Below are 24,836 nucleotides of genomic sequence, written 5' to 3' on the forward strand. Positions count from 1 at the left end.
CTTTAGCTTAGACAGTTCTGCTGATAGAGGCTTTCCAGCCTCCTGGATGTACTGCCCTTTCCCTTTCCCAGCACTGATTACAACTGGAGTTCCTTGTTTTGGAGGGGCGGGTTTATTTAATATCTGGGGCTCCCACTGGACCATAAATGTCCAAGGCCCACACCTCTTTTGTTCACGTCTGTGCTCCCAATGGTTGACACAGTGTGCCTGGTTTAGTAGGTGCTCAGTTACTACGTGCTGGATGAATAAATACACGAATAAATGAATACAGGAAAGAAGTGAGCCCTGGACCCAGGTAACTTTGAGAGGAGGCAGGAATTCAGACCCAAATAGGAGACAGTCCTGCCACTCTGGCTCTGGGCTTGCTGCCAGGGTTGGGTTCTGTGAGCAGAGTGGGGAGGGCTAAAGAGTAGTTCCTCCTTTATGTGAAGGGTGGCTGGCTGGGTGGGAGCGGTGGGCAGGAGGGGCTGGGCCCATTCAAAACTCACTACCATGGTAACAACCAGCGTCACTTCCGCTCTGCTACCTTCTGCCGTTTCGGACCATCTCCCATTGCTTTTCTCTAGATCCTTAGGGACACTGTCCCCACCCTACAGCCCTCTCTGCCCTTCTCCTGAAGAGCAGATCAAGCAGAGGCAAGGGGCCGTCATTTCATTTGGCCTCAAAGGCCTGGGCAGAGCTGGCCTCTCAGCAGAAAACTCCCTTACCTTCTGTGAGACCCTGGAAAGTGGCTGCATTTTAGTGTGGACATGCTTTGCTCTCCTTGTACTTTGGGGTCCTGGTGCCCTTCCCTATACATGGGTGCTGAAGGTCCCTCCTGTATCAGTAACCTAAAACAGGCAGGCCCCAAACCTCCCACCTGTTCTTTATAACCCTGGGGGCGTGGGGGGCACATGCCCAGGGATTTACAGGAATCTTACAGAAACCCACCCATCTCTTCACCAGGACACCTCCCTGGGTGAGAAGCTTTCTGTCCTGAACAGTTACCAAGACCCAATGATTTTCCCTCAATCCTCCCAGTCCTGGGTCTCTCTGAAGCTCAGAATTTATTGCTTCTCCTCCCCCCGTCTTGGAATTCATGCCTCCCTGGCATCCTTCTGGACTCTTCGCCCGTGATTGTTCCTCTTTCTCCTCCAAAGCTCTACAGGTCTTGGTCCTTCCTCTTCTCACTTAAGCCTCTCTCTTGCTGGGCCTCCCCATTCCTGCAGCTTCAAACATCACTGCCATGTCCTTCCTCCTGACCTTGCTTTTGTACACACTTGCCTTTCATGTCCAGTTACCTGCAGGGTCAAGCCAAAGTCCTGGCCTAAACCTCCTGCCGTCTTCCCCTTCTCGCGCAGAACTGCAGCTGTCCAGGCCCAGCTCACACTTCTAGTACATTTCTGCCTTGCCCCGCTGGCCACTGTGTCTCCCAGAAGAGAGGCCCTATGTATAGGGTGTGGTCAGGAGGGCTATCACCAAGAGTTGGCTGGGGCTTGGGGAATGAGCTTGGGCGCCCATGACGGCTGCTGTCCTGGGAGGCGAGGGTCTTTAGGAGCAGGCGGGAGGCTTCCAGCCGTGTCCTTCACTCCCTGGTGGGGTGGCACACACTGCTCCAGGCATCTCCCTCTCAGGGGATGTGAGCAAATGGTGGACGGACAATGGCAAAGAGGTTTGGGCTGGAAAGCACAGCGTTTGGGGGCCTCAGAGGGCAGGGACACATTTGAGGACTGTCCAGCGCTGATCCAGAGACTCTGTCACTGGATGCAGGGCTCAGGGAGCAACTCTTGGTGGGGCTCACTGGAAGCGGGCTCCTCAGCCCCCCGCCCGGTCCTTCATTTTTGCCAGCTTGGACTGCACACTGCTCCCTTTGCTTGTTTGCTCCCTAGCTTGCGTCATAGCTCCTTTCCAGACTGGAAGCGCCATTAAGATAGAACCCTGCCTCTCCGTGCGTCCTGCTCTCTGGCACTCTAGGTATTCCATCGATGTTTGTTGAATGAATAAATGAAACATATGCTGCCCCTTTCCCAGTTCTTTACCTTTGTTCTTGCTGTTTCCTCCCTGTAGGTGCCCTGCGGTCCCACTCCCGTCTCTGGCTCCGCTTGTCACAACCCTCCCTCTCCTTCCAGACCCATTCAAATGAAGCCTTCCCTGATCCCCCAGCTCGGAGCCATTCTTCTCCATGCTAAATCTCTGTGGCACACGGCTTGCCTCTGTCATATCACTTATGTCTTTTGCTTTGGATTATAATTATTTCTGTACCCGTTTCTGTCCCCCTATTAGACAGTGAGCTCCTTGAGGGCAGGGCATATCATCTGTGTATTTTCTCTTCCCTATTCCCTGACACAATGCTATCTAGGCAGTAGGTGTTCTGTAAGTGCATAGTGTAAGAAGGCGGGGGTATTGATTACAGTCGGTGGCTTTTCACTGTGCCAAATGCTGCTTCCTTGCAGCCCAAAGTGGGGTCCCTGAGCCCGCTTACCTGAGCTGAGAGCTCACTGTACTGACTGGGCCATCTCTAAGATCTCCCACCTTTCCTCCCCACCCAATCCCTGCTAACACTCTTGCTGAATCATGCTCCATTTCAAACATTTGCATGGCCTGACCACAGCGTGGTAGATGTGGGTAGGCTGAGCTGCAGGGATTGTCTGCTCATACGAGTCTCTTGGCAAGAACCCAGGAAAACAGAGATTGCCTGATACGGAGGGGGCTGGGCTCCAGGGCACATCCAGGGGCCCCTGCATGATCCCCCAGGCCCTGAGACCAGAAAAGCATGGGGTGAACCCAAGTTTGCATGTCTGTGGTCACCATCTGTGCTGATGGAGGCATTAGCAGGATGTGTACGTATGTGTGAATGAGTGAGTGCGTGCGTGTGTGTGAGTGTGTGTGTGTGTGTGTGTGTGTGTGTGTGTGTGTGCAATGAATGAGTCATCAGGGAGGGGCAGAAGCCCAGAGGAGCTCACAGGCTAGATCTTCCCCAATCTTTCCTGTTTGGGCCGCCAGAGACTGAGTGGCACTTCTAGCAAGATTTAACCCTGGTGTTTCAAGGGTTTTCCTTGCCAGCCAGACTCCATACTCAAACTTAGGGCAGAAGTTCTTAAACATTGCAACTTAATCGAATCACCTGGGGTGCATGTTCAGCGTGGGGGTGTCCGGGTCCACCCCCACCCTGATTTTCAGATCTGGTCCGTATACCACACATCTGGAGCTTGCTAGTGCTTACTCAGACAAACTTGGTGGAAGCTGCAGGAAACCCAGCCAGAGCGCTGAAAACAAACACACAAACTATTTAGAGAGTCGAGGAATACAGCAGCTTAGACTCTATGTAGCAGCCAGACTTCTGGGATAAAATTCCAGCCCCTACATGGATGGCCCCAGGCAACTCAACCTCTTTAGGCCTCAGTTTGCTCCTCTAAAATGGGGCTAATAATCTTCCTACTTCATTAGGTTATCATGAGTATTAAATGAGCTGTATATGTAAGAACAACGCCTGCCATGTAGTACCATTTAAGCATGTTAGATGTTATTATATTATTATTATTATTATCTTTTAATGTTTATTCATTTTTGAGAGAGAGAGAGAGAGAGAGAACAAGCAGGGGAGGGGCAGAGAGAGAGAGGGAGACACAGAATCTGAAGCGGGGTCTGATGCAGGGCTCGAACTCACTAACCGTGAGATCATGACCTGAGCTAAAGTCGGACGCTTAACTGACTGAGCCACCCAGGCGCCCCAATGTTATTATTATTTTTAAATTTAGAATCTGGACATCTAGGACCCAGAATTCATGGCGGATCTATTTAGACTCTTGCTACTTAGCTCTATTAGGCTCTCTCTAGTTCACACGTGTCAGTGTGGCCTGGGAGCAAGATAGAAATGCAATCTCAGACCCAGCTCTGGATGCACTCAATCAGAATTTGCATTTGACAAGAGCCCAGGTGAACAGTGAGCTCACTGAAGTTTGTGAAGCCCTGCTTTGGAGCACACGGGAGGCCACACCCTGAAACTAGGCCAGAGATTGGGCTGTTTGGGGGAAGGAGGCCAGCAAGGGTTAGGTTGCCCTGCCTTGGGGTCAGCACCGCCTGGAAATCCCCCAGACCGTTTTCAGTGCGGGCACTCCACGAGGGGACACTGCTGGGGTCCCTACACGTCGGTGTGCTGGGACAGCCTGGTGCCTGGGGCCACCGTGAGGGCGCGGTGGTTGAGCCCTCCCCTCCCCCCCCAGATCCCAGGGGATGCCAGGAGGTCGAGTGGCGGTTTGCTGGAGTACCAGGTGCTCAGGAGGCGGTCCACCTGCTCCCGGCTGCAAACGGCACGCAGGTGGGCCTTCCCGCTTCCGCTGCCGTCCAGGCCATCTTGGGGCCCGGGCGTCACGGGGGGCTCGGGGTCCCTGTCCGCGGTGTCCCGGCGCAGCCCCCGTGCCCGCATCTCGCTCTGCATGTTGGCAAAGAAGTGCAGCACGCAGCGGTGCGCGAAGTCCCGCGCATGCTCACAGCACGTCTCGTCGAAGAGCTTCTGCTCCAGGTCCACGTAGTTGCTCCAGTATCTGCGCTGCAGGAAGACCGTCTGGTCGAAGCAGGGCCTCAGGCAGCGGCCCAGGAAAGCCAGGATGATCAGTAGCAGGGTGATACTCCAGCCGATGGCCTGGAGGGGAGGGGCGAGGGGAGGGGCACCAGGTTGGGCGAAGAGAGGCCAGGTGCTATACAGTGTGGCAAGGGTGTTCCAAAGTCTCTCCCTTTACTTACCCCCCATCTCTCCCCAAATCTGTCCGTGTTCCCATTTAGTCATCCGTCCTTCCAACCACCTCCACCCGTCCTCGCTTCCGTTCGATCTCATTCTTGCATCCATCCGTCTGTCCAACTATTTCTCTGCCCATCCATCCAGTCATCGATCTCTTACTTGGCTATGTACCTGTCAGCTTCCCATCCAGCCATCCTTGCGACTGTCCTTCCATCTGTGCGTCATACGTCCTCCTGCCCATCCATTCATGTTCCCGTACGCTCACCCTTTCTTCCGTTTGTCTATCCACCCTCCCACCGTTCATCCTCCAAACGTTCCTCTGGAAGGAAACCAGAATATGTCACCCCAACATATGCCTCTTTGACACCAAAAGTATCTTGAACGAAGACAATTAAGAAGGAGCAACATAGGAACAGCTCTCTCGACCCTTCTCTTTTCTGCCTAAAGGCAGGAAATACATTCTCCTTTTACTGGGAGACAACTCTTATCAGCCCGGAGACAGCACCAGAAGAAATCTGCCAACAAACCTTACTCCACTAGTTTCCTCTCATGTGTTTACTTTCCCACAGTTTCTGCCCTTGGAGACTAACGTGGCTCTCCTTTGTCCTGCCGTTGCTCTACAAAGGTATTGCTCTTTGTTGAAGATGCTAGATAAGTTGAAGTTCTAAGCCACCACTTTGAGTTACTCTTTCTTTGTTTTAGGTTTCTTCCACGTGATGTGCACTGCACAGATTAATAAATCGTGTTTTCCTTCTGTTAATTTGTCTTTTGAAAGAGTGTCAGTTGAAAACCTAAGATGGGTGGAGGCAAAATTTTGCCTCCCTTACATTCCCATCAATCCATCCATCCGCCCACCACCCATCCATCTACCCACCCACCCACCATCCACCCATCTACCCACCATCCATCTGTTCATCCATCAACCCACTATCATCCCATCCACCATCCATCCATCCACCCACCTACCCATCCATCCATCCATCCATCCATCCATCCATCATCCTTTTGTTTTTTGATCCAGTCCTTCATCAGTCCTCACACATGCTTATCCATCGCATCTATGCAGCCACCCATCCTATATTTTGGGAGAGGCACTGGGGACCCAGTCTTTGCTCTCATAGAATGCACACTTGTGGAGGAAACAATGAAATTGGTGATAGATTGGCTGAATGCCATGTTCTGGGATGTATAGGGGGTCATGGGAATACAGAGGAGGGAAACCCAACCTGAACTTGAGGGCTTAGGGAGTAGTGAGATTGAGGCTGAGATGTGAAGGATGAGTAAATTTATATAGGATATGAACAGGGAGCAGTGTTCTAGGACAAGTGTGAGGAAAATTTGAAGAGTTCCTTGAGTCTGGATCCCACACTGGCCTGGCACCTCTCCCTCCTCTCTGCCCACCGAAAGCTTTAGTCTCTCCAAGGCCTCACTTAAGACACACAGAGAAACCGTGTGCTCCTGGGGCAGGCAGAGAAATCACTCCTCTAAGCCACAAAGACATATTTGAATCCTTATCATTTGTGGATGTGGTTTACACAGCCCTCTTATTTGGCCTCTCTCAGGATCCTCCCTTCCACCTACCAGTGTAAAATAGTCGTGTGAGCGTTTTACACACAAGGAACATTTAATGTGCCTGATAGCCTACATCTGAGTCAGGACTCAAACCCTGGTCTGATTGCAAGTTCTACACTCTTTCCTGTGAACGAGCAAGAGCCCAGAGAATTTAAGCCTGCAGGGCCCATCCACGTGGAGGGGACTGAATCAACTATAGGAGAGACGGAGACCCAGAGGGGGAGTAATGAGGCCAAGGTAGAGTGTGACCCTGGATCAAATGTGTCCTGAGTACTGGTCCCCTCTCCATCATGCATTGACCTGCATTTGCCATGAGTCCGCCTTGGTTCTCACAAAGGGCTTGTTTGTGTTTTTATTCCCTGTAGCCCCAGTGATGCGTTGTATGTCGTGCGTTCATGTAAATGCTTTTGGGGGGAACACAGCCCAACTGGGGCTCTGGGAGAGGTGGTGGTGGAATCTGGAGTCTGGGCTAGGGGTGGGACTGGGGTCTGCCTCCAGGGTGAAGGAGTGGGTGCCAGTGTGGGGAACCAGGCATCTGGGGGAGGGCCTGCATTGCAGGGAGGTGGTTCAGAGGTGTGACGGCGCTTCAGATCCCTGCCCTGCCTCTTAGGAGCTGTGCGGCTTGGACCTGTGAACTAAACTCCCAGAAGCTTAGTTTCCTCATCTGTGAAACGGGTTGATAAGGATTGCACCCTCCTCATAGGGTTCTGAGAATTAAGTGAACTAATGCACATGACATACTTAACACGGTGCCTGACACATAAGTGCTCAATAAATGGTGATTAGTATTATTTCTGAGGGGTGGGAAGAACGTGTGTATGGGGTGGGGGTGGGGCAGGGCGGAGCAGTGTATCTCCAGTGCTTTCCTGTCATCTAGACTCCTGGGGATGGAACTAGCTGACTCCTGGAGGGTACGGGAACCTGGTGTCTGCCCTGGGGTGAGTTGGCATTGAAGGCAAAGTGCCCACTTCTTAAGGCCCAACAAGTGTCCTGTATGTGGATCACGCTCCTAATCCTTCTGGGGACCACCTGCTCCTTAGTTGTGTTTCTAGCAGTGGGGAGGGGCCACAGGAAACCATGTGTACCTCCTCACCCCACAGCCCTCCGAACCAACGCGGGATATTTTCTGGGGCTGGGAGAGAACCACCCGAATTACCTGTGACAGGCATCGTAGGTAGCGAGACACTGCCTTTCTCGCGGGGCTGTCCCTGACCAGCTCATCCTCTTTGCAGGGCACCTTGGCCAGGAAAAGCTGCACCTGGCTGGGGGTCATGTTGGCAAAGTCCAGAAACTTTTCGGGGTCCACGGAGCTGCTGAAGGCACACACGAAGCACTTCCCGTCGAGGAGGGCCAGGAGGATCCAGACAAGGGGGGCAGCCAGCGCTCGCTGCAGCACAGAGGAGCACATATACCTAGGGACAGAGGAAGGGAGGGGTCGCAGAGGCAGCTGGAACTCAGCTGCAGCAGGAAGGCTACAGGAGAGATGCCAGGATGGACTTCCCAGGAGGGCTGGGAAATGCCTGCTGAGGTTACATCAAAGAAATGGCTGCAGCTCCCCCTGCAGAGGTCCCAGCAGCAGAGGGCGGGGAGGGAGGAGGGCTGGGGCCCCGGGAGGTCAGGAAAGTCCCGGCCAGCAGTCCTGGGACTGAAACGCTGGGAAGCTCTTGTGCCTCCTACTCTAGGCCTTGTAGCAGGCTCTGTTGGTGCCCTGCCCTCGCCGGAGGCACTAACATCTTTAGTGAGTAGTTCCTTTCCTCTGGTGTCTGATCTCGACTACCTGCCAGGCTCTGCCCAAGGGCTTCGGAGGAGTCTCTGCTCCCAGAGCGGAAAGCTGAAAGCCAGGAGAGTTAACAACCCCAACCAACCTTCAAGCCACAGTGACAGGCCTGGTGGGTAAAGACCCTAGATTCTCATCGGGACAATCCGCGTTCTCAGAAGGTCCCCAGAAGGAATGACCCCAGTTACCCACTCAGTACCACACTCTCCCCAGAGCTGCTTTTGTGGGGGAACCTAAAGTAGGACAGCCCTACCCAATAACGCTTCCAGAGGCAGCGCCTCGCACACCCCCCTCCAGGTCCAGAAGCCCACCCTCTCTCTGTCCCCAAAGGGTCTCTTCTGCCCTTCTGCCCTTCGGGAGGTTGCGTGTGGGTCACGGGACAAAAGCCCAGTGGAGCTGTATTCACTGGGTCCTGGAGGAAAAGGCAAAGGGCACAGCTATGCGTATGACCCTCCCCGCGTGGCAGAATCACCGGGAGCACAGATCCCCAGGCACCCCGAAGCAGGGGCCCCTGTGCACAGCAGGCAGGTGCTGTCTCTGACTTGGACTGTATACAAAGCATGAAATGACATATGCTGGGCTGTGTATATGTGGGCATGGCCTACCCAGCAGGGAATTATAAATACATCGTAGATAAGGGTGGCTCTGGCGTTTTCTGGGGGCGGTGTGGTCAGAAGGTGGAACTGAGGACTTGTTACAGACTTCCATCGACGGGTTTTGATATACGGCACCAAGCAGGTGCAAGGCTTTGAGGACACCGCGGTACAAAAGGTGAGGTCCTTGCCCCCGGAGGACTTACAGGAGACGGAATGCAGCCTTGCAGCCGGTCACGCCTCCTACCACATGTGAGCACTGGCTGTGCGTGTCACGAGATGGCCCTTCACGTATGTGCGAAGTTGTAACTCGTGGCCAGAGAACAGACGTGACCCGGGCAATTCTTAGGAATCCTGCACTGGCCGTAGAAGGGCGACAAATGACAGGAACGGAAACATCCGTTTCCACACCGGAAACTGGCTAGTGAGTCTCTGTGGGTTGATGTTTCCCTGTTTGGGGGTGGGTGGGGGAGCCAGGAGGATCATCGGGCCTGGGGAGTCACCGGCAGCGTCTGAGGGGGGAGACCCCTGACCGTGCCCAGGGGTAGCTGGGTGGTGTGAGACCGTACCTGATGATGCCAGGGTCCTTCCTCCGGTGCCCCACGGGCCGGCGCCACTCCTCAACCATCACCACGGACTGCCGGTTGGCAAGGAGGCCACAGAGGAAAAGGGCAAGTGGGGGTGTCAGCAGCAGGCCCAGGCCATAGAGGGCATTGTAGCGCGCCAGGCAGGGGCAATTGAAGTCGAAGGAGGAGTACAGCTTGACGGTGACCGCGGCCAGCAGCAGGCAGATGCCATTCATCACTGACTCCGAGCTGGACTGGAAGTGCTGGAAAAGCACACGGAACTTTTCCATGGCTCTGGCCCGGGGGCGGTGGGCAGCTGCGGGTCGGGGGGTAGCAGCGAGGCTTCGGCCACCTTCCTGGCCAAACCCAGGCCACTCTAGGGGCAAGCCTGGGGTGCAGAGGAGGGTCTTCTCTTCCAAAGGCCTGAGGGGACAAGGAGGGGGTGACGTTCAGCCCCCAGCCCAGCCTCTGGTGTCCCTCCAAAGACGCTAAAGATGTGAGGCAGTCGCAGGCTCTCTCCGCAAAGCGCCCCCCCCCCTCCCCCGCCCCAGCTCCAGTCCCGGCTGTGCCCCAGTGCCACTCCCCTCCTCTCTGGAGGGAAGTCACTGCCAGCTCAAAGCACCCTTAGGCAAATGTCACTCCACCCTCCCCAGCCCATTCCTTCCTCTCTTCAGGGTTTGGATACTAAGCCTGACAGCTGGTGGGGCTTTGTGTGGGGGACAGGCAAATTCTGGGCGTGGTAAGGCAACAGTGCCGATGAGGCCAATTATATTTTCCGGACTTAGTCAAAAACACGATTGGGCTCCGCTGAGTCCAGGTAGATTTCATGTTGGCTTTCACGCTGGGAGGAGCCAGGGGGCGCCTCACCCTGCCTGAAGACTGCCTGGAAGAGAAGACCCTTGAGAAGAGCCCAAACCGTGTTTTAACGTTTGCTGGGTTAGGGCTTCTGGAAGGGGAAGGCCTTCCTCGCAGAGGGTCCCGTATGGGCAAAGGCATGGAGGTGAGAAGCAGCCTGGTGTGGGCCAGCAGTGTGGGGTTGCTGGACTGTAGCATCAGACAGGAGGCGTCGTGAGAGGGGACTGGAGGAGTCAGTGGATGCCTGCCACCTTCTTTTCCATTTTATTCCACTGTCCCCAGGTCTGGCACCCGACCGGCCCAGGTATCTCTAAAGCACAACTCTCCTACATCACTCACCTGCTCAAGTGTGACCAGGGGCTCCCTCAGCTTCCTTAGCTTGGCATTCAAGGCCCTCCTAATTGTACCCAGATGTGCCTTCCTACCTCCACATCCTCCCCACCCGACACCCTTGCCCCTTCCTCTCACCTGCTCTTCAAGAGGCAGCTCAAACGCAGCCCGGTCACCAAGCCCCACCCCTGGTGACCTCAGCCCTGTGGGAGCCTCTACCTCCCCTCTGGCCCCTGAATGGCTGCCTCGGCCTGTTATTGATCTTCCTCAGGGGTGGGGTGTGGATCTCCCAATCAGGGCAGGGATCTGGACTACAACTGGTTCTATGCAGCGTCTAGCACGGTGCTGCGTGCATAGCCAGTGACAGCAAGTGTTTGTTCTCTGGGATAGTGATGCCCAGAAGCCCTCATTTCATCTCAGGCTCTGTCCTCTCTGCCGGCCACTTGGCCTGCACCTGCCTCTCTGTTTGCTCCTAGGAAGCCAATGAGTAGAATGTGGGTCCTGCCCTAATCTCTGTCTCTCTCCCTTTCTCTCTCTGTCTCTCATTCTGTCTCTGTCTCTCTCTGATTCTACCATGCTGTGTGTGTGTGTGTGTGTGTGTGTGTGTGTGTGTGACTCTTTGTGTCCCTCTGTGTCTTTCTGGGGGTCTTTCTGTCTCTGTCTCTCACTGTTGCTGCCTCTTCTTTCTATCTTTCCCTTTTCCTTGCCTGCTTCCACCCTGTAGCTGTCCTACTGACCCCCACTTCTGACATTGGCAGCCCAGCTTGGGGGGAGGAGCGAGGCTGTCAGAGGAGCCCATGGGTCTGTTCCTGGGGTCCCAGATCAGTGGTCCTTGGGCCTGGAGCCTGGGCCTCGGTGGGTGAGGTGGCCAGACCCCAGCTACTTAGGCTTCTCCTCAATCTTTGTCTCTCTGGCTTCCTCACTCAGCCCAGGGTGACTTCTGAGATAAAGAAAAACCTTAGGGACTGGTTGGTCCTGATCCCACTGTGCCCTGCTCTGTCCAGCCTGGACCAGTGGTTCCCCCTGGGCTCCAAGTGATGGCCTTAGTCAAGTGCATCCATCAGCTTTGTTGTCCTTTCCTCAGACCCAGGGTCCTCATGGTCATGAATGCAACTTTACGCCAACCCCGTAGGGCACGTGAGGTTAGTGTCCTTCTGTATCCTTCCTCAGAGACCCAGCCTAACCCTCCCGTCTCCATGGCGCTCACCCCAAGTACTGCAGCCGCACTCACCACCCTTGTTTCTTTTTCTTTTTTTTAAATTTATGTATTTTGAGAGAGAGGGACAGCGCAAGTGGGGAAGGGACAGAGAGAGGGAGGAAGAAAGAGAATCCCCAGCAAGCTCCACACTCAGTGCAGAGCCCGATGCAGGGCTCGAACTCATGCACCATGAGATCGTGACCTGAGCTAAAGTCAGCCATTTAACTGACTGAGCCACCCAGGCACCCCACCACCCTTGTTTCTATAGTCTCTAATAACTTCGAGAAAAAACTCCATTTTTTCCTGATTAATCACAGCGTTCTGAAGCATTTAAAATTACGGAACATGAACGTGTCCCCATCACGGCAACCCCCAGAGAGACTCCTTGTCCCTGCGTCGGCGCGTGCCCTTCCAGACTTGTTGCAGGGCCCACACGGACACGTGCCAGCTGGGCTGCCTGGAATTCCTTGGGACAACCAGCGACCACTGTGAATCCACCACGGGGGGCCGCTCCTCCCTTGGGAGGGCCAGTACGGGCAGCTCAGGCCTCCACCCGCTCGCTGGCTCGCTCGCTCGGAGGCACATCTCTGTCTCTTCTCTTAACACTCGTCCCGCGGGTCTGCCGCTGTGTCTTGCCTTCAGTTCCCGGAGGGATAAGGGCCCGACTGTTTGAGGGACCCCCGGACCTGCAAAATAAATTTTGTGGGGGTCACTTAGCCTGTATTTTAAGCCAGACCGTCCCAAATGTGTCCTGCAAGTTTCATAACCATCTGTGCGGTCTGTATCTCTGATGAGGTAGCAACAGACAGAAAGCTGGGTCTCATTTATTATCTGTATTTTACATAATGAGTGTGTTAGTCTGGGTCCTATGAGACAGGATTACCTGTGGGAGGGAAAATGGGGAGGGAGCTGGAGGAGGTGGGAGGGCCATCACAGGCATGCAAGTGTGACCCTGAGTGCGAAACTTCTTTTTTTATATTAAATAGAATTTAATTGGTTTGTCAGATTGGTTTCCACATGACACCCAGTGCTCATCCCAGCAGGTGCCCTCCTCAATGCCCATCACCCGCTTTCCCCTCTCCCCCACCTCCCATCAACCCTCAGTTTGTTCTCAGTATTTAAGTCTCTTATGGTTTGGAGCCCTCCCTCTCTGTAACTTTTTTCCCCCCTCCCTCCCCCATGGTCTTCTGTTAAGTTTCTCAAGATCCACATATGAATGAAAACATATGGTATCTGCTTTCTCTGCCTGACATTTCACTTAGTGTAATACCCTCCAGTTCCATCCACGTAGCTGCAAAGGGCCAGATGTCATTCTTTCTCATTGCCATGTATTCCATTGTATATATAAACCACATCTTCTTTAACCATTTGTCAGCTGATGGACATTTAGGCTCTTTCCGTAATTTGGCTATTGTTGAGAGCGCTGCTATAAACATTGGGGTACAAGTGCCCCTATGCATCAGTACTCCTGTATCCCTTGGGTAAATTCCTAGCAGTGCTATTGCTGGGTCATAGGGTAGGTCTATTTTTAATTTTTTGAGGAACCTCCACACTGTTTTCCAGAGCGGCTGCACCAGTTTGCATTCCCCCAACAGTGCAGGAGGGTTCCCGTTTCTCCGCATCCTCGCCAGCATCTATAGTCTCCTGATTTGTTCATTTTTGCCACTCTGACCGGCGTGAGATGGTATCTCAGTGTGGTTTTGATTTGTATTTCCCTGATGAGGAGTGACGTTGAGCATCTTTTCATGTGACTGTTGGCCATCTGGATGTCTTCTTTAGAGAAGTGTCTATTTGTGTCTTATGCCCACTTCTTCACTGGATTATTTGGGTTTTTTGAATGTGGAGTTTGGTGAGTTCTTTATAGATTTTGGACACTAGCCCTTTGTCTGATATGTCATTTGCAAATATCTTTTCCTATTCCGTTGGTTGCCTGTTAGTTTTGTTGACTGTTTTCTTTGCAGCACAGAAGCTTTTTATCTTCATGAGGTCCCAATAGTTCATTTTTGCTTTTAATTCCCTTGCCTTTGGAGATATGTCAAGTAAGAAATTGCTGCAGCTGAGGTCAGAGGTTTTTTTTCCTGCTTTCTCCTCTAGGGTTTTGATGGTTTTCTGTCTCATATTCAGGTCCTTCATCCATTTTGAGTTTATTTTTGTGAATGGTGTAAGAAAGTGGTCTAGTTTCATTCTTCTGCATGTCGCTGTCCAGTTTTCCCAGCCCCATTTGTTAAAGAGACTGTCTTTTTTCCATTGGATACTCATTCCTGCTTTGCCAAAGATTAGTTGGCCATACGTTTGTGAGTCCAATTCTGGGGTCTCCATCCTATTCCATTGGTCTAGCCTGGTTCATTCTCCCGGGCTCCTAATGTAGCTGAGAACCACCCCCGCCACATTCTTCAGGTGGGTGCGGGTCCTGGAGAGGCTGGTTGTCTGTCAGAGGTCACACAGCCTGGTGGGGACAGAGCCAGAAGGGAAGCAGGGATCTCCTTCTGTACCTTCCAACTCTAATCACCTGCTGGGCTGCTCACCCTGAGGGCCCCCAGCCCCCTGTAACCTAGGGGCTCTCCGGAAAAGATCAAACAATCCTTCTGGGAGAACACTGCAAGAAACCGGGACAAGGTCTCCCCCAGGCCAACCTGTTCACGGCTCCAACCTGAGAGTTGAGACAGAGCTCCCGAGTCAGCTCACCACAACTTAAAGAGGTATTATCTCCCAGGGTATGAGTGTGACTTTGCGTTTTAAAAATTCTGCATTTTCTAAATATCTACTTTCATAATAATGATTTTAGAAATTTCCCAATAAAAATCATGAACTGTTTTCGTTGGAAATACTCAAAGGGTATTCAGAACAAGGGAAAAGGGTAGGAGAATCCCATTTTGTGGCTGGGGGCCCGGGTCTGCTGAAACAGGAGAGGCAGAAATATAGGGAAGAATTGGAGAGACACTTACTTTACTCCATAGGGGCCCCTTGGTGGCTCAGTTGGTTAAGTGACTGACTCTTGATTTCAGCTCAGGTCACGATCTCACATTTGTGAGTTCGAGCCCCGCATCAGGCTCTGTGCTGACAGTGCAGAGCCTACTTGGAATTCTCTCTCCTCCTTCTCTCTCTGCCTCTCTCTGCCCCTCCTCAGCCCTTGCTCTCTCTTTCCATCTCTAAATAAATAAATAAGCAAAACATTTTGAAAAAAACTGTAGACTGCATGATAATGCCTTCACTCAGCTTTTTTCTTTTTAAAAATATTTTTGGTATTTTTACTTTAGAGGGAGAGCACGAGCAGGGGAGAGGGGCAGAGGGAGACAGACAGAATCTCAAGCAGACTCTACATTCAGCACAGAGCCTGACGTGCAGCTTGATCCCACAGCTCTGGGATCATGAGTTGAGCCAAAACCAAGAGTCGGATGCTCAATGTACTGAGCCACCCAGGTGCCCCAACCCAGCCTTTCTTTTATTTTTCTATTTTTTAATTTATTTTAATTTATTTTTTTCTTTTTTCTTTTTTTTCAATATATGAAGTTTATTGTCAATTTGGTTTCCATACAACACCCAGTGCTCATCCCAAAAGGTGCCCTCCTCAATACCCATCACCCACCCTCCCTCCCTCCCACCCCCCATCAACGCTCAGTTTGTTCTCAGTTTTTAAGAATCTCTTATGCTTTGGCTCTCTCCCACTCTAACCTCTTTTTTTTTTCTTCCTTCCTCTCCCCCATGGGTTTCTGTTAAGTTTCTCAGGATCCACATGAGAGTGAAACCATATGGGATCTGTCTTTCTCTGTATGGCTTATTTCACTTAGCATCACACTCTCCAGTTCCATCCACGTTGCTACAAAGGGCCATATTTCATTCTTTCTCATTGCCACATAGTACTCCATTGTGTATTTAAACCACAATTTTTTTTATCCATTCATCAGTTGATGGACATTTAGGCTCTTTCCATAATTTGGCTATTGTTGAGAGTGCTGCTATAAACATTGGGGTACAAGTGGCCCTATGCATCAGTACTCCTGTATCCCTTGGGTAAATTCCTAGCAGTGCTATTGCTGGGTCATAGGGTAGGTCTATTTTTAATTTTTTGAGGAAACTCCACACTGTTTTCCAGAGCGCCAGCCTTTCTTTTAAACCCCTACACCACTCCAGGGGTCTATGACTCTGTTCTTCTGGGTCTTTTAATTTTGGGAAAATTTTTTCAATTCGCATTTTCATTTTAATGATGGCTTAGGTCTTTTTAGCAGTTTTAATTTTTTTTAACGTTTATTTATTTTTGAGACAGAGAGAGACAGAGCATGAATGGGGGAGGGTCAGAGAGAGAGGGAGACACCGAATCTGAAACAGGCTCCAGGCTCTGAGCAGTCAGCACAGAGCCAGACGCGGGGCTCGAACTCACCGACTGCGAGATCATGACCTCAGCTGAAGTCGGAAGTTCAACCGACTGAGCCACCCAGGCGCCCCTAGCAGTTTTAAACATGTGTTACTTTGCAATTGGGAGATCTTTATAGAACAAGTCTTGGTCTCTTTCTTGCCTGCTTTTAGGATCTTGCAGATACATCTTGGGGGGGGTTCCCAGATTTTTTTGTCCTTTAACAGGAATCTGGATATTATTTGAGAAACATTGACTTTACCACTCTTGTAGTTCCTGTAACCGAGAGGGTTCTTGAAGTCTGGGTGCCCTTATCAGAGACACTGGGCATATCTGGAGTGTGAGTGTGTGTGCACGTGCGTGCAAATGTGTCAGGGTGCACGTGTGCTTGTGGGTGCATGTGTATACACACGTGTGCGTGGCATGCATGGGCAGAATGTGTGGATAAATGTGTGTCTTCAGAAATACAGGCGCCCCTCTGTTTCTTCTTTCTATAGTGAGTACACTCTCCCCTGAGGTTTCTCTTTCTCCCTCATGAGGAAGACACTGGATGCGTGTCCCACTTATCTCTCGGGACAGGGAGACCATTGTTCCCTCATGTCTAGCACAGCAGCGGTGTCCTTTCCATCTCCGGGAGCCCGGCTGCTCCTCCACCCTGGTGACGGAGGCCTCTGCGGGATCCTGCTGACGGGACCTTCTGGTCTGTCTCTGGCGGACCTGGGGGAAAGCCACGTGGCACTTACGTGGGCTCCACTCTGGGGACCACATGGAGCCACGTGGCTCTTCAAGGGTCGGAAGGGCGGGGGGGGGGGGCATCTGACAAAAGACATTGGAAGAGCTGGCCGACCACTTGAGAAAATGAGCAAACGATGTCGATGGGTTATTCACAGAGAAAGAAAAACAAGTGGCCACAATGCTGCAGAGATTCTCATTCTCACGTATAAGTAAACGCAATCTAAACAACCAGGTACCTTTTTAAACTCGCCACGTAGTTGGAAACCAAAAGGTTGACACTATCTGATGTCAGTGAGGACTTCGGAAAACGGCGGCTTTCATACACTGATGATTAGAGTACAAGTTTTTAGGGGTTTTCTATGACAATTTGGCAATATAGTTAAAGCAAAATTGAAATACGCATGCCCTTGGACCTAACAATTACGCTGGTCTGAATTTGCCCTATGGATAGATTTGCCAAGGTAAAGTAGAAGTAGCCAAGATAAACGAACAGGATATTCATTGTAACTTTGTTTTTCATGGCAATAAAACTGGAAACAACCAAAATTGCATCAACAGGGGACTGTCTTAGTAAATTATGTCACAGCCGTAAAATGGTATTTATGCAGCTATTAGAAGAATGAAGCAAATGTATGTGTGTTCATATGAAAAGATCTTTCATAGATCGTAGGGTAGGTTAAAAAACCACAGTTTAGTATATTGTCCATAGTATAACCTCTTCTAAGTAAAAATAATATAAATATGTAAAAGTTTTGGTATTGTGTACACTTTTCTTTTTTAAAAAAGTTTTTAATGTTTATTTTTTTGAGAGAGAGACAGAGTACAAGTGGGGGAGGGTCAGAGAGAGAGACACACACAGAATGTGAAACAGGCTCCGGGCTCTGAGCTGTTAGCACAGAGCCTGATGTGGGCCTTGAACTCACCAGCTGTGAGATCATGACCTGAGCTGAAGTTGGGCACTTACCCGACTGAGCCACCCAGCTGTGTCTGGTATTGTGTGCCCTTTTTGCTGGAAGGATACATGAGATATGGACAGTTATTGGGTGGTCGGGGAAAGGGGATTTTTTTTTTCCATTTTATACCTCTCTGTGCTGTTGATTTTCAATGCATACATATGCATTTTATTTTTAAAAGATCAGGGGCTCCTGGGTGGCTCAGTCCAGCAAGCATCCGACTTCAGCTCTGATCATGATCTTGCAGTCTGTGAGTTTGAGCCCCGCATCGGGCTCTGTGCCGACAGCCCAGAGCCTGGAGCCTGCTTTGGATTCTGTGTCTCCCTCTCTCTGTCCCGTCCCCGCTCGTGCGTAGGGTCATGTGCACGCTCACGGCATGCACGTGCACTCTCTCTAAATAAACATTAAAAAAAATTTTTTTAAAGGTCAATAAGAGGCTGTTTTGTGCCCTCAGTGGGGGGCTTACCTCTCATATTTATGATCTTAATTTATATAGTGCCTACGTGGAAGCAAATGTCTCCTGTATTGCTAGGTACATATCCACACCTGGAGTTGTAAATAGGTTTTTCTGTGTGTAAATAAAATAAGCCTGCTTTTTTTTTTTTTTTAAATTTTTTTTTTAACGTTTATTTATTTTTGAGACAGGGAGAGACAGCATGAATGGGGGAGGGTCAGAGAGAGAGGGAGACACAGAATTTGAAACAGGCTCCAGGCTCTGAGCTGTCAGCACAGAGCCTGATGCGGGGCTTGAACTCACGGACCGCGAGATCATGACGTGAGTCGAAGTCGGATGCTTAACCGACTGAGCCACCCAGGCGCCCCAAATAAGCCTGCTTTTGATCTAACAAAAAAAGAAGAAAAAAAGAGGCTATCCAGACGGTGGATTTATGGAATCAAAAAATATGTTTCCATATATAAATTGAGAAATGTTATTAAAAAAATAGGATTAAAATATATGACTTACACAGAATAAAATATTCTAGTTCAAACATTAGCATTCTTCTACACTTAAATTTTTGGTCTTCATCCTGCTGCTTGCAGAATGTGAAACAATTTCCTTGGTTCACAAAACATTTCTTTCTTTTTTTTTAAATCCACATTTGTTCTTATTTATTTATCTGAAAGAGAGAGAGAGAGAGTGTGTGTGTGCGTGCATGCATAGGCGCACAATCAGGGGAGAGGGGCAGAGAGGGAGAGGAAGAGAGAGAGAGAGAGAGAGAGAGAGAGAGAGAGAGAGAAACTTAAGCAGGCTCCATGCTCAACATGGAGCCCAACACGAAGCTCAATCCTATGACCCGATCATGACCTGAGCCGAAATCAAGAGTCGGCACTCAACCGACTGAACCACTCAGGAGCCCCTCATAATACATTTCTAATTCCTTTTTTCAGAAGAAGAAAGAGAGAAGCCTGGTTCCGTGGTATTATTTTCACCTCTTTTTTTGCATAACAAGCTGTGAACATGGATTTTTCTAACCAAACTGACATGAAGTTGTTTCTAGCTTCTGCTGAGGGGGGCTGGTTTCCTGGCATGGAAATCCTGCCAGGGGGAGCATCCGACACTAGATGACGCTAGACGTTGGGCCAAAGGCAGAGACTTGGGGACAAACACAGGTCGTTTGATCTGAGGGGAGGGGAACCCATCCGGGTGGATTTTCTGAATTCCACTTCTGTGCAATAAATACCAAAGCCAGAGTGGCTCCAGGGCCCCTTTCCCCTGTTGCCTGCCTGCACAAGCTCCTGGGATTTCTGAGATTGCCCATCGTGGTTGAGTAGATGTAGAGGTGTTTGTGGGAAGATGGCTGGGCTGGGGGAGTGGCAAATCCCAGCTGTGAGGGGCATCAGGGGCTCAGAGAACCAAGCTAGGAAGCCCCTGTTATTATAGGCCACACACCCTCAAGCTTCAGCCACATGGCGGCAGCTGTTCACTGGGCATGATGGTGCTGTGCTGGTGCTGGGCATACACAGGTGCCCACATCAGGTACCAGATGCCAGGGCGGCATCTCAGTGTGAACTGGAGCACTCTGAAGAGGACCTCCACTTGGCTTGAGTTTGGGGAGATTGTTCCTCGGTCCCGGAAGAGAGTCTTTTTTGGTCTTCTTTGGTCTAGCTAACTGCGATGGGGAGGTCTCCTCTGGAGGTCCAGTCGCAAGACGAAAGATAAGAAAGTGGCCTTCATGAAGCGAATACACCCAGAGGGTAGTACGTCAGTGGCTAAAGAGTAGGGCTAATTTCCTCACTGATACATTTTCTTCACAATGAAGCAGGTCATGGAAGCGATAAGGACAGGCATTCCTCCCCACCAAAAAAAAAAAAAAAAAAAAAAAAAAAAAAAAAAAATCCCTTTTTGTTTTGAGAGAGAAAAAGAGCAACCTGTAAATATTTAAACCATTTTGGATTGACTTGAGGGTTACCCACCCACCCACCGGAAATATTTGCCAGTGAGAACGGGGATTCCAATGGAGTTCTAGCGCCACCTAGTGGTGGCTGTTGAGAGATTGAGGGGGGGAGGGAGAAATGGGGACACAGGGTCACTGTTCACTCTGCTGAGAGAAAACTTTCCTCATTGTGCAGAGAGGCCCCCCCCCCACCCATGCGTCTTTGGGGGAGGGTGGGAACAAGTTAGTGCCTTCACACCTCCCTTAAGACAGGTGGACAGGACAGAGATGTTACACTGCCAGCCATAGTGGAGAGACGTGTGTTTCCTATTCCTGGTCCAGGGGTGAAGGGCATTTGAAGTGAAGACTATTGGCTTATTGGACACGTGCCTGCTGGCTATTTTTTTGTTTTTGCCATAAAGGAGTTTTAAGGGTTTACACAGTCATATTTATCATACTTTTCCTTTATGATTCTCTGGTCTTTGTAACATTCTTAGAAGGGCTTTCCTGGCAAGAAATCGTCATTTAAAACATCTATGAGAGAAAAGGGATGCTCTGGGGTGTTATCACTACTTTGAACATTAAAAACATTTTTTTCTGTTTAGTTATTTTCAATCTATTTCATGTTCATTAGTGGCTGAGCGCTCCCTGGCTAACTTCCAGAGAGCTGAGTCAGAGCGCCTGGGAGACTTCTGGGTCCCTCAGGAGTTTTGAGGCTCAGGAACTCAGTGAGGACACCTTCTCTGCAACAGGTGTTTTTCTGAGGCTGGGCACTTGGGGGAATCCCGTTCTGGGGAAGGCACAATATCGCAGAGATTTGGATTCAGACCACTGGAGGGCTGTACCTCAGCGCTTCATTTATCAGCTCCTAGGCAAGTGTCTTAGTTTCCTTAAGCCTGGGGGTTTTCGTTTATAAAATGGAAATGGTGAAAATAAAATAATAATAGTCCCTACCTTACAGGAGTGGGACCAGGCTTAAATAATTGATACAGATGAATTGCTTAGACCATGACCTGGTACATATTGACTGAGTGCTCCATAAATATCACCTGTCACTATTAGTGAGCCAGTAGTCCTGGGATGGTTCAAGAGGGGTGCTGGACTCCTTTGAAGTCACTATACAAGTTTCCTAGACAGGGATACTTGTCTTCTTTCTGGTGTTGGGTATTTTTCCTTTCTGTGCGTAGCAGGGGCCTCCACTGTCCTTTTACTTAACTTTAATTTTATTTTATTTTAATGTTTATTTATTTGAGAGAGAGAGAGAGAGAGAGAGAGAGAACACATGTGCACGCAGGTGCATGCGAGCAGGAGAGGGACAGAGAGAGAGAGGGAAAGAGAGAATTCCAAGGAGGCTCCACGCTGTCAGCACACAGCCCAATGTGGGGCTCAATCTCACGAACTGTGAGATCATGACCTGAGCCGAAATCAAGAGTGGGGTGCTCAACCGACTGAGCCACCCAGGATTCCCTCCACTCTCCTTTTAGACGCAACTTTAGGAGTGCTTGACCTCAGTCCTGGATTTTATCCATGGGCATGATAGTCTCAATACTTGGGCCTATGAGCTTTCTAAGGGTCTGCTTAAGACTGGGGGGAAAAAAACATTATTGGCTCCAAATTATGATCAAAAAATTTCAAAATCAAAATTAATAAATATTTACTTACCTGCCTACAAAATTTAATGTTGTGTCAACTTCATTAATCATTAAATGAGTACTCATAAAGATTTCATTATGTTTAAAGACAATTGTAGGTTTTTCTCACTTGGCAAGAAATCCGACACATGCATGATTGCTTAGAAATAAAACCAATTGTAAATTCAATGAGTTCCTTGAAGTCCAATGATTCCAAAACCCAAATTTACATAAATCCTCTCAAAATGTTTAAGGTAAGAAAATTATGTTTAATGTGGGATGTAGTATATTTTAGTATGTTTGACCTGATACGCTTGAGCTCCAAGGATAAAAGTTTGGGGGTTTATGAAGATCTTACAATTGACCAGGGACCTAGGGGCTATCTCCCAGATGGCAAGTCTGTCTGTGGAGCAGAGGAAGGGGCTGGGGCTCCCCTTCGCTGCCCAGCCACCTCCTACCCTGCTTTCCCAGAATCTCTTGAGGCAAGGCCTGGGAATATGCATTTTGTCAGCCACGTTCTCTTCTCTCCCTGCCCCTCTGCCTGTATATGATTCTGATGCATGCTAAGTTTGAGAATCATTAGTCTAATGTGTGTGTGCCGTAGGAGGAGGGTAAGATGATCCTTTTAAAAAATGGACTTTAGAAGTGCCTGGGTGGCTCAGGTGGTTAAGCGGCAGACTTCGGCTCAGGTCAGGATCTCCCGGTTCACGAGTTCAAGCCCTACGTCAGACTCTGTGCTGACAGTACAGAGCCTGGAACCTGCTTCAGTTTCTGTGTCTCCCTCTCTCTCTGCCCTTCCCCAGCTCATGCTCTGTCTCTCTCTCAAAAATAAACATTAAAAAATTTTTTTTTAAATAAAAAATTGACTTTATTTTTTAGAGCAGTTTTAGGTTCACAGAAAACTTGAATGGAAAATACAAAGATTTCCCATATACACCCACACATGGGTAGCCTCCCTCATCATCAATGTCCCCCACCAAGGTGGTACATTTGTTATAATCAATGAACCTGCACTGACATATTGTAACCCAGAGTCTGGTTTATATGAGGGTTCACTGTTGGTGTTGTACATTCTACGGGGTTTAGACAAGTGTGTAATGACATGTATCCACCACTACATTATCATACAGTGTAGTTTCATGGTTTCTTTTGTGCTCTGTTCATCCTTCCCTCTCCCTAACCTTTGGCAACCACTAATCTCTTTACTGTCTTCAGCGTTTTTTCCTTTTCCAGAATTTTTTTTATTTTTTTTTTAACGTTTTTATTTATTTTTGAGACAGAGAGAGACAGAGCATGAAGCGGGAGAGGCAGAGAGAGAAGGAGACACAGAATCGGAAACAGGCTCCATGCTCCGAGCCATCAGCCCAGAGCCCTATGCGGGGCTCGAACTCACGGACCGCGAGATGGTGACCTGGCTGAAGTCGGACGCTTAACCGACTGCGCCACCCAGGCGCCCCCAGAATTTCATATAGTTAGAATCATACAGTAAGTAGCCTTTTCATATTTTTTTCACTTAGTAATATACATTTAAGTTTCCCCCATGTCTTTCACGGCTTGATAGCTCATTCCTTTTTAGCACCAAGTAATATTCTGTTGTCTGGATGTACCACAGTTTTTGTTTATCCACTCATCTGCCCAAGGACATCTTGGTTGCTTCCAAGTTTCGGCATTATGAATAAAGCTGCTATAAACATCTTTGGGCAGGTTTTGGTGTGGACGTACGTTTTCCACTCCTTTGGGTAAGTGTCAGGGAGTTTAATTGCTGGATTGGACGGTAAGAGAACATTTAGTTTTTTAAGAAATCACTAAATTGTCTTCCAAAGTGTCTGTACCATTTTGTATTCCCACTAGCAATGAATGAGCATTCCTATGGCTCCATATCCTCACCAACATTTGGTGCAGCCAGGGTTCTGGATTTGGGCCATTATAATAAGTGTGTGCGGGTATCTCTTTATTGTTTCGATTTGCATTTACCTGATGACATACATACATATGGAGTATCTTTTCATATGCTTATTTGCTATTTGTATATCTTCTTTGGTGAGGGATCTGTTAACATCTTTGGCACTTTTTCTTTTATTTAGAAAATTTTTTCAATGTTTATTTTTGAAGGAGAGAGAGAGAGAGAGAGAGAGAGACAGAGCATGAGCAGGAGAGGGGCAGAGAGAGAGGGAGACACAGAATCCGAAGCAGGCTCCAGAATCTGAAGCTCGATGTGGGGCTCGAACTCACAGACCGAGAGATCATGACCTGAGTCAAAGTCGGCCACTTAACTGACTGAGCCACCCAGGTGCTCCTATTTTGTTTTATTTTTAATGTTTATTTATTTATTTGTTTGAGAGAGAGAGACAGAGAGACAGACAGAGCATGAGCCAGGGAGGGGCAGAGAGAGACACACACACACAGAATCTGAAGCAGACTCTTCATATCTGAGATATCAGCACAGGGCCCGACGTAGGGCTTGAACTCCTGATCTGCGAGATCATTACACGAGCCAAAGTTGGCCACTTAACCGACTGAGCCAACCAGGTGCCCCTATCTTTGGCTCATTTTGAAAACCAGGTTATTTGTTGTCTTATTGTTGAGTTTTAAGAGTTTTTTCATATATTTTGGGTAATGTTCTTTTATCAGATATGTCTTTCGCAGCGGGCACCTGACTGGCCCAGTCAAAAGAGCATGTGAGGGGCGCCTGGGTGGCGCAGTCGGTTAAGCGTCCGACTTCAGCCCGGTCACGATCTCGCGGTCCGTGAGTTCGAGCCCCGCGTCGGGCTCTGGGCTGATGGCTCGGAGCCTGGAGCCTGTTTCCGATTCTGTGTCTCCCTCTCTCTCTGCCCCTCCCCCGTTCATGCTCTGTCTCTCTCTGTCCCAAAAATAAATAAACATTGAAAAAAAAAAGAGCATGTGACTCTTAATCTCAGGGTCATGAGTTCAAACCCCACACTGGGTGTAGAGATGACTTAAACAAATAAAACTTAAAAACTTTTGCAAATATTTTCTCCCAGTCTTTGTGGTTTGTCTTTTTATTCTTTTGATGGTGTCTTTTGCAGAACAGAAAAACCTAATTCTAATGAATTCTAGCTTACGAATTCTTTCTTTCATGACTCATGTATCTAACAAGTCACGACCCAACCCAAGGCCATCTAGATCTTCTCCTATATCATCCTCTAGGAGTTTTATAGTTTT

At 49.5% G+C, this 24,836-nt stretch overlaps 1 protein-coding gene across 2 annotated transcripts; it reads right to left on the minus strand.

The window, feature by feature from the left end:
- Positions 1–3,645: 3,645 nt before the first annotated feature.
- On the minus strand, positions 3,646–10,639 carry CALHM3 (calcium homeostasis modulator 3). Of its 2 annotated transcripts, XM_045041038.1 has the most exons (4): positions 10,549–10,639; positions 9,229–9,648; positions 7,446–7,701; positions 3,646–4,621 (listed from the first exon to the last, which is right to left on the minus strand). In XM_045041038.1, the coding sequence occupies exons 2-4, from the start codon at positions 9,513–9,515 to the stop codon at positions 4,121–4,123; spliced, it is 1,044 nt and encodes a 347-aa protein (XP_044896973.1). In that variant the 5' UTR covers positions 9,516–9,648; positions 10,549–10,639; the 3' UTR covers positions 3,646–4,120. The 2 variants fall into 2 exon arrangements, with proteins under 2 accessions (XP_044896973.1, XP_044896974.1); XM_045041039.1 differs by lacking the exon at positions 10,549–10,639 and having other exon boundaries at positions 9,229–9,734.
- Between the last annotated feature and the right edge of the window lie 14,197 nt (positions 10,640–24,836).

This window comes from Felis catus, chromosome D2, assembly GCF_018350175.1.
Source record: "Felis catus isolate Fca126 chromosome D2, F.catus_Fca126_mat1.0, whole genome shotgun sequence".
Classification (NCBI taxonomy): Eukaryota; Metazoa; Chordata; class Mammalia; order Carnivora; family Felidae; genus Felis; species Felis catus.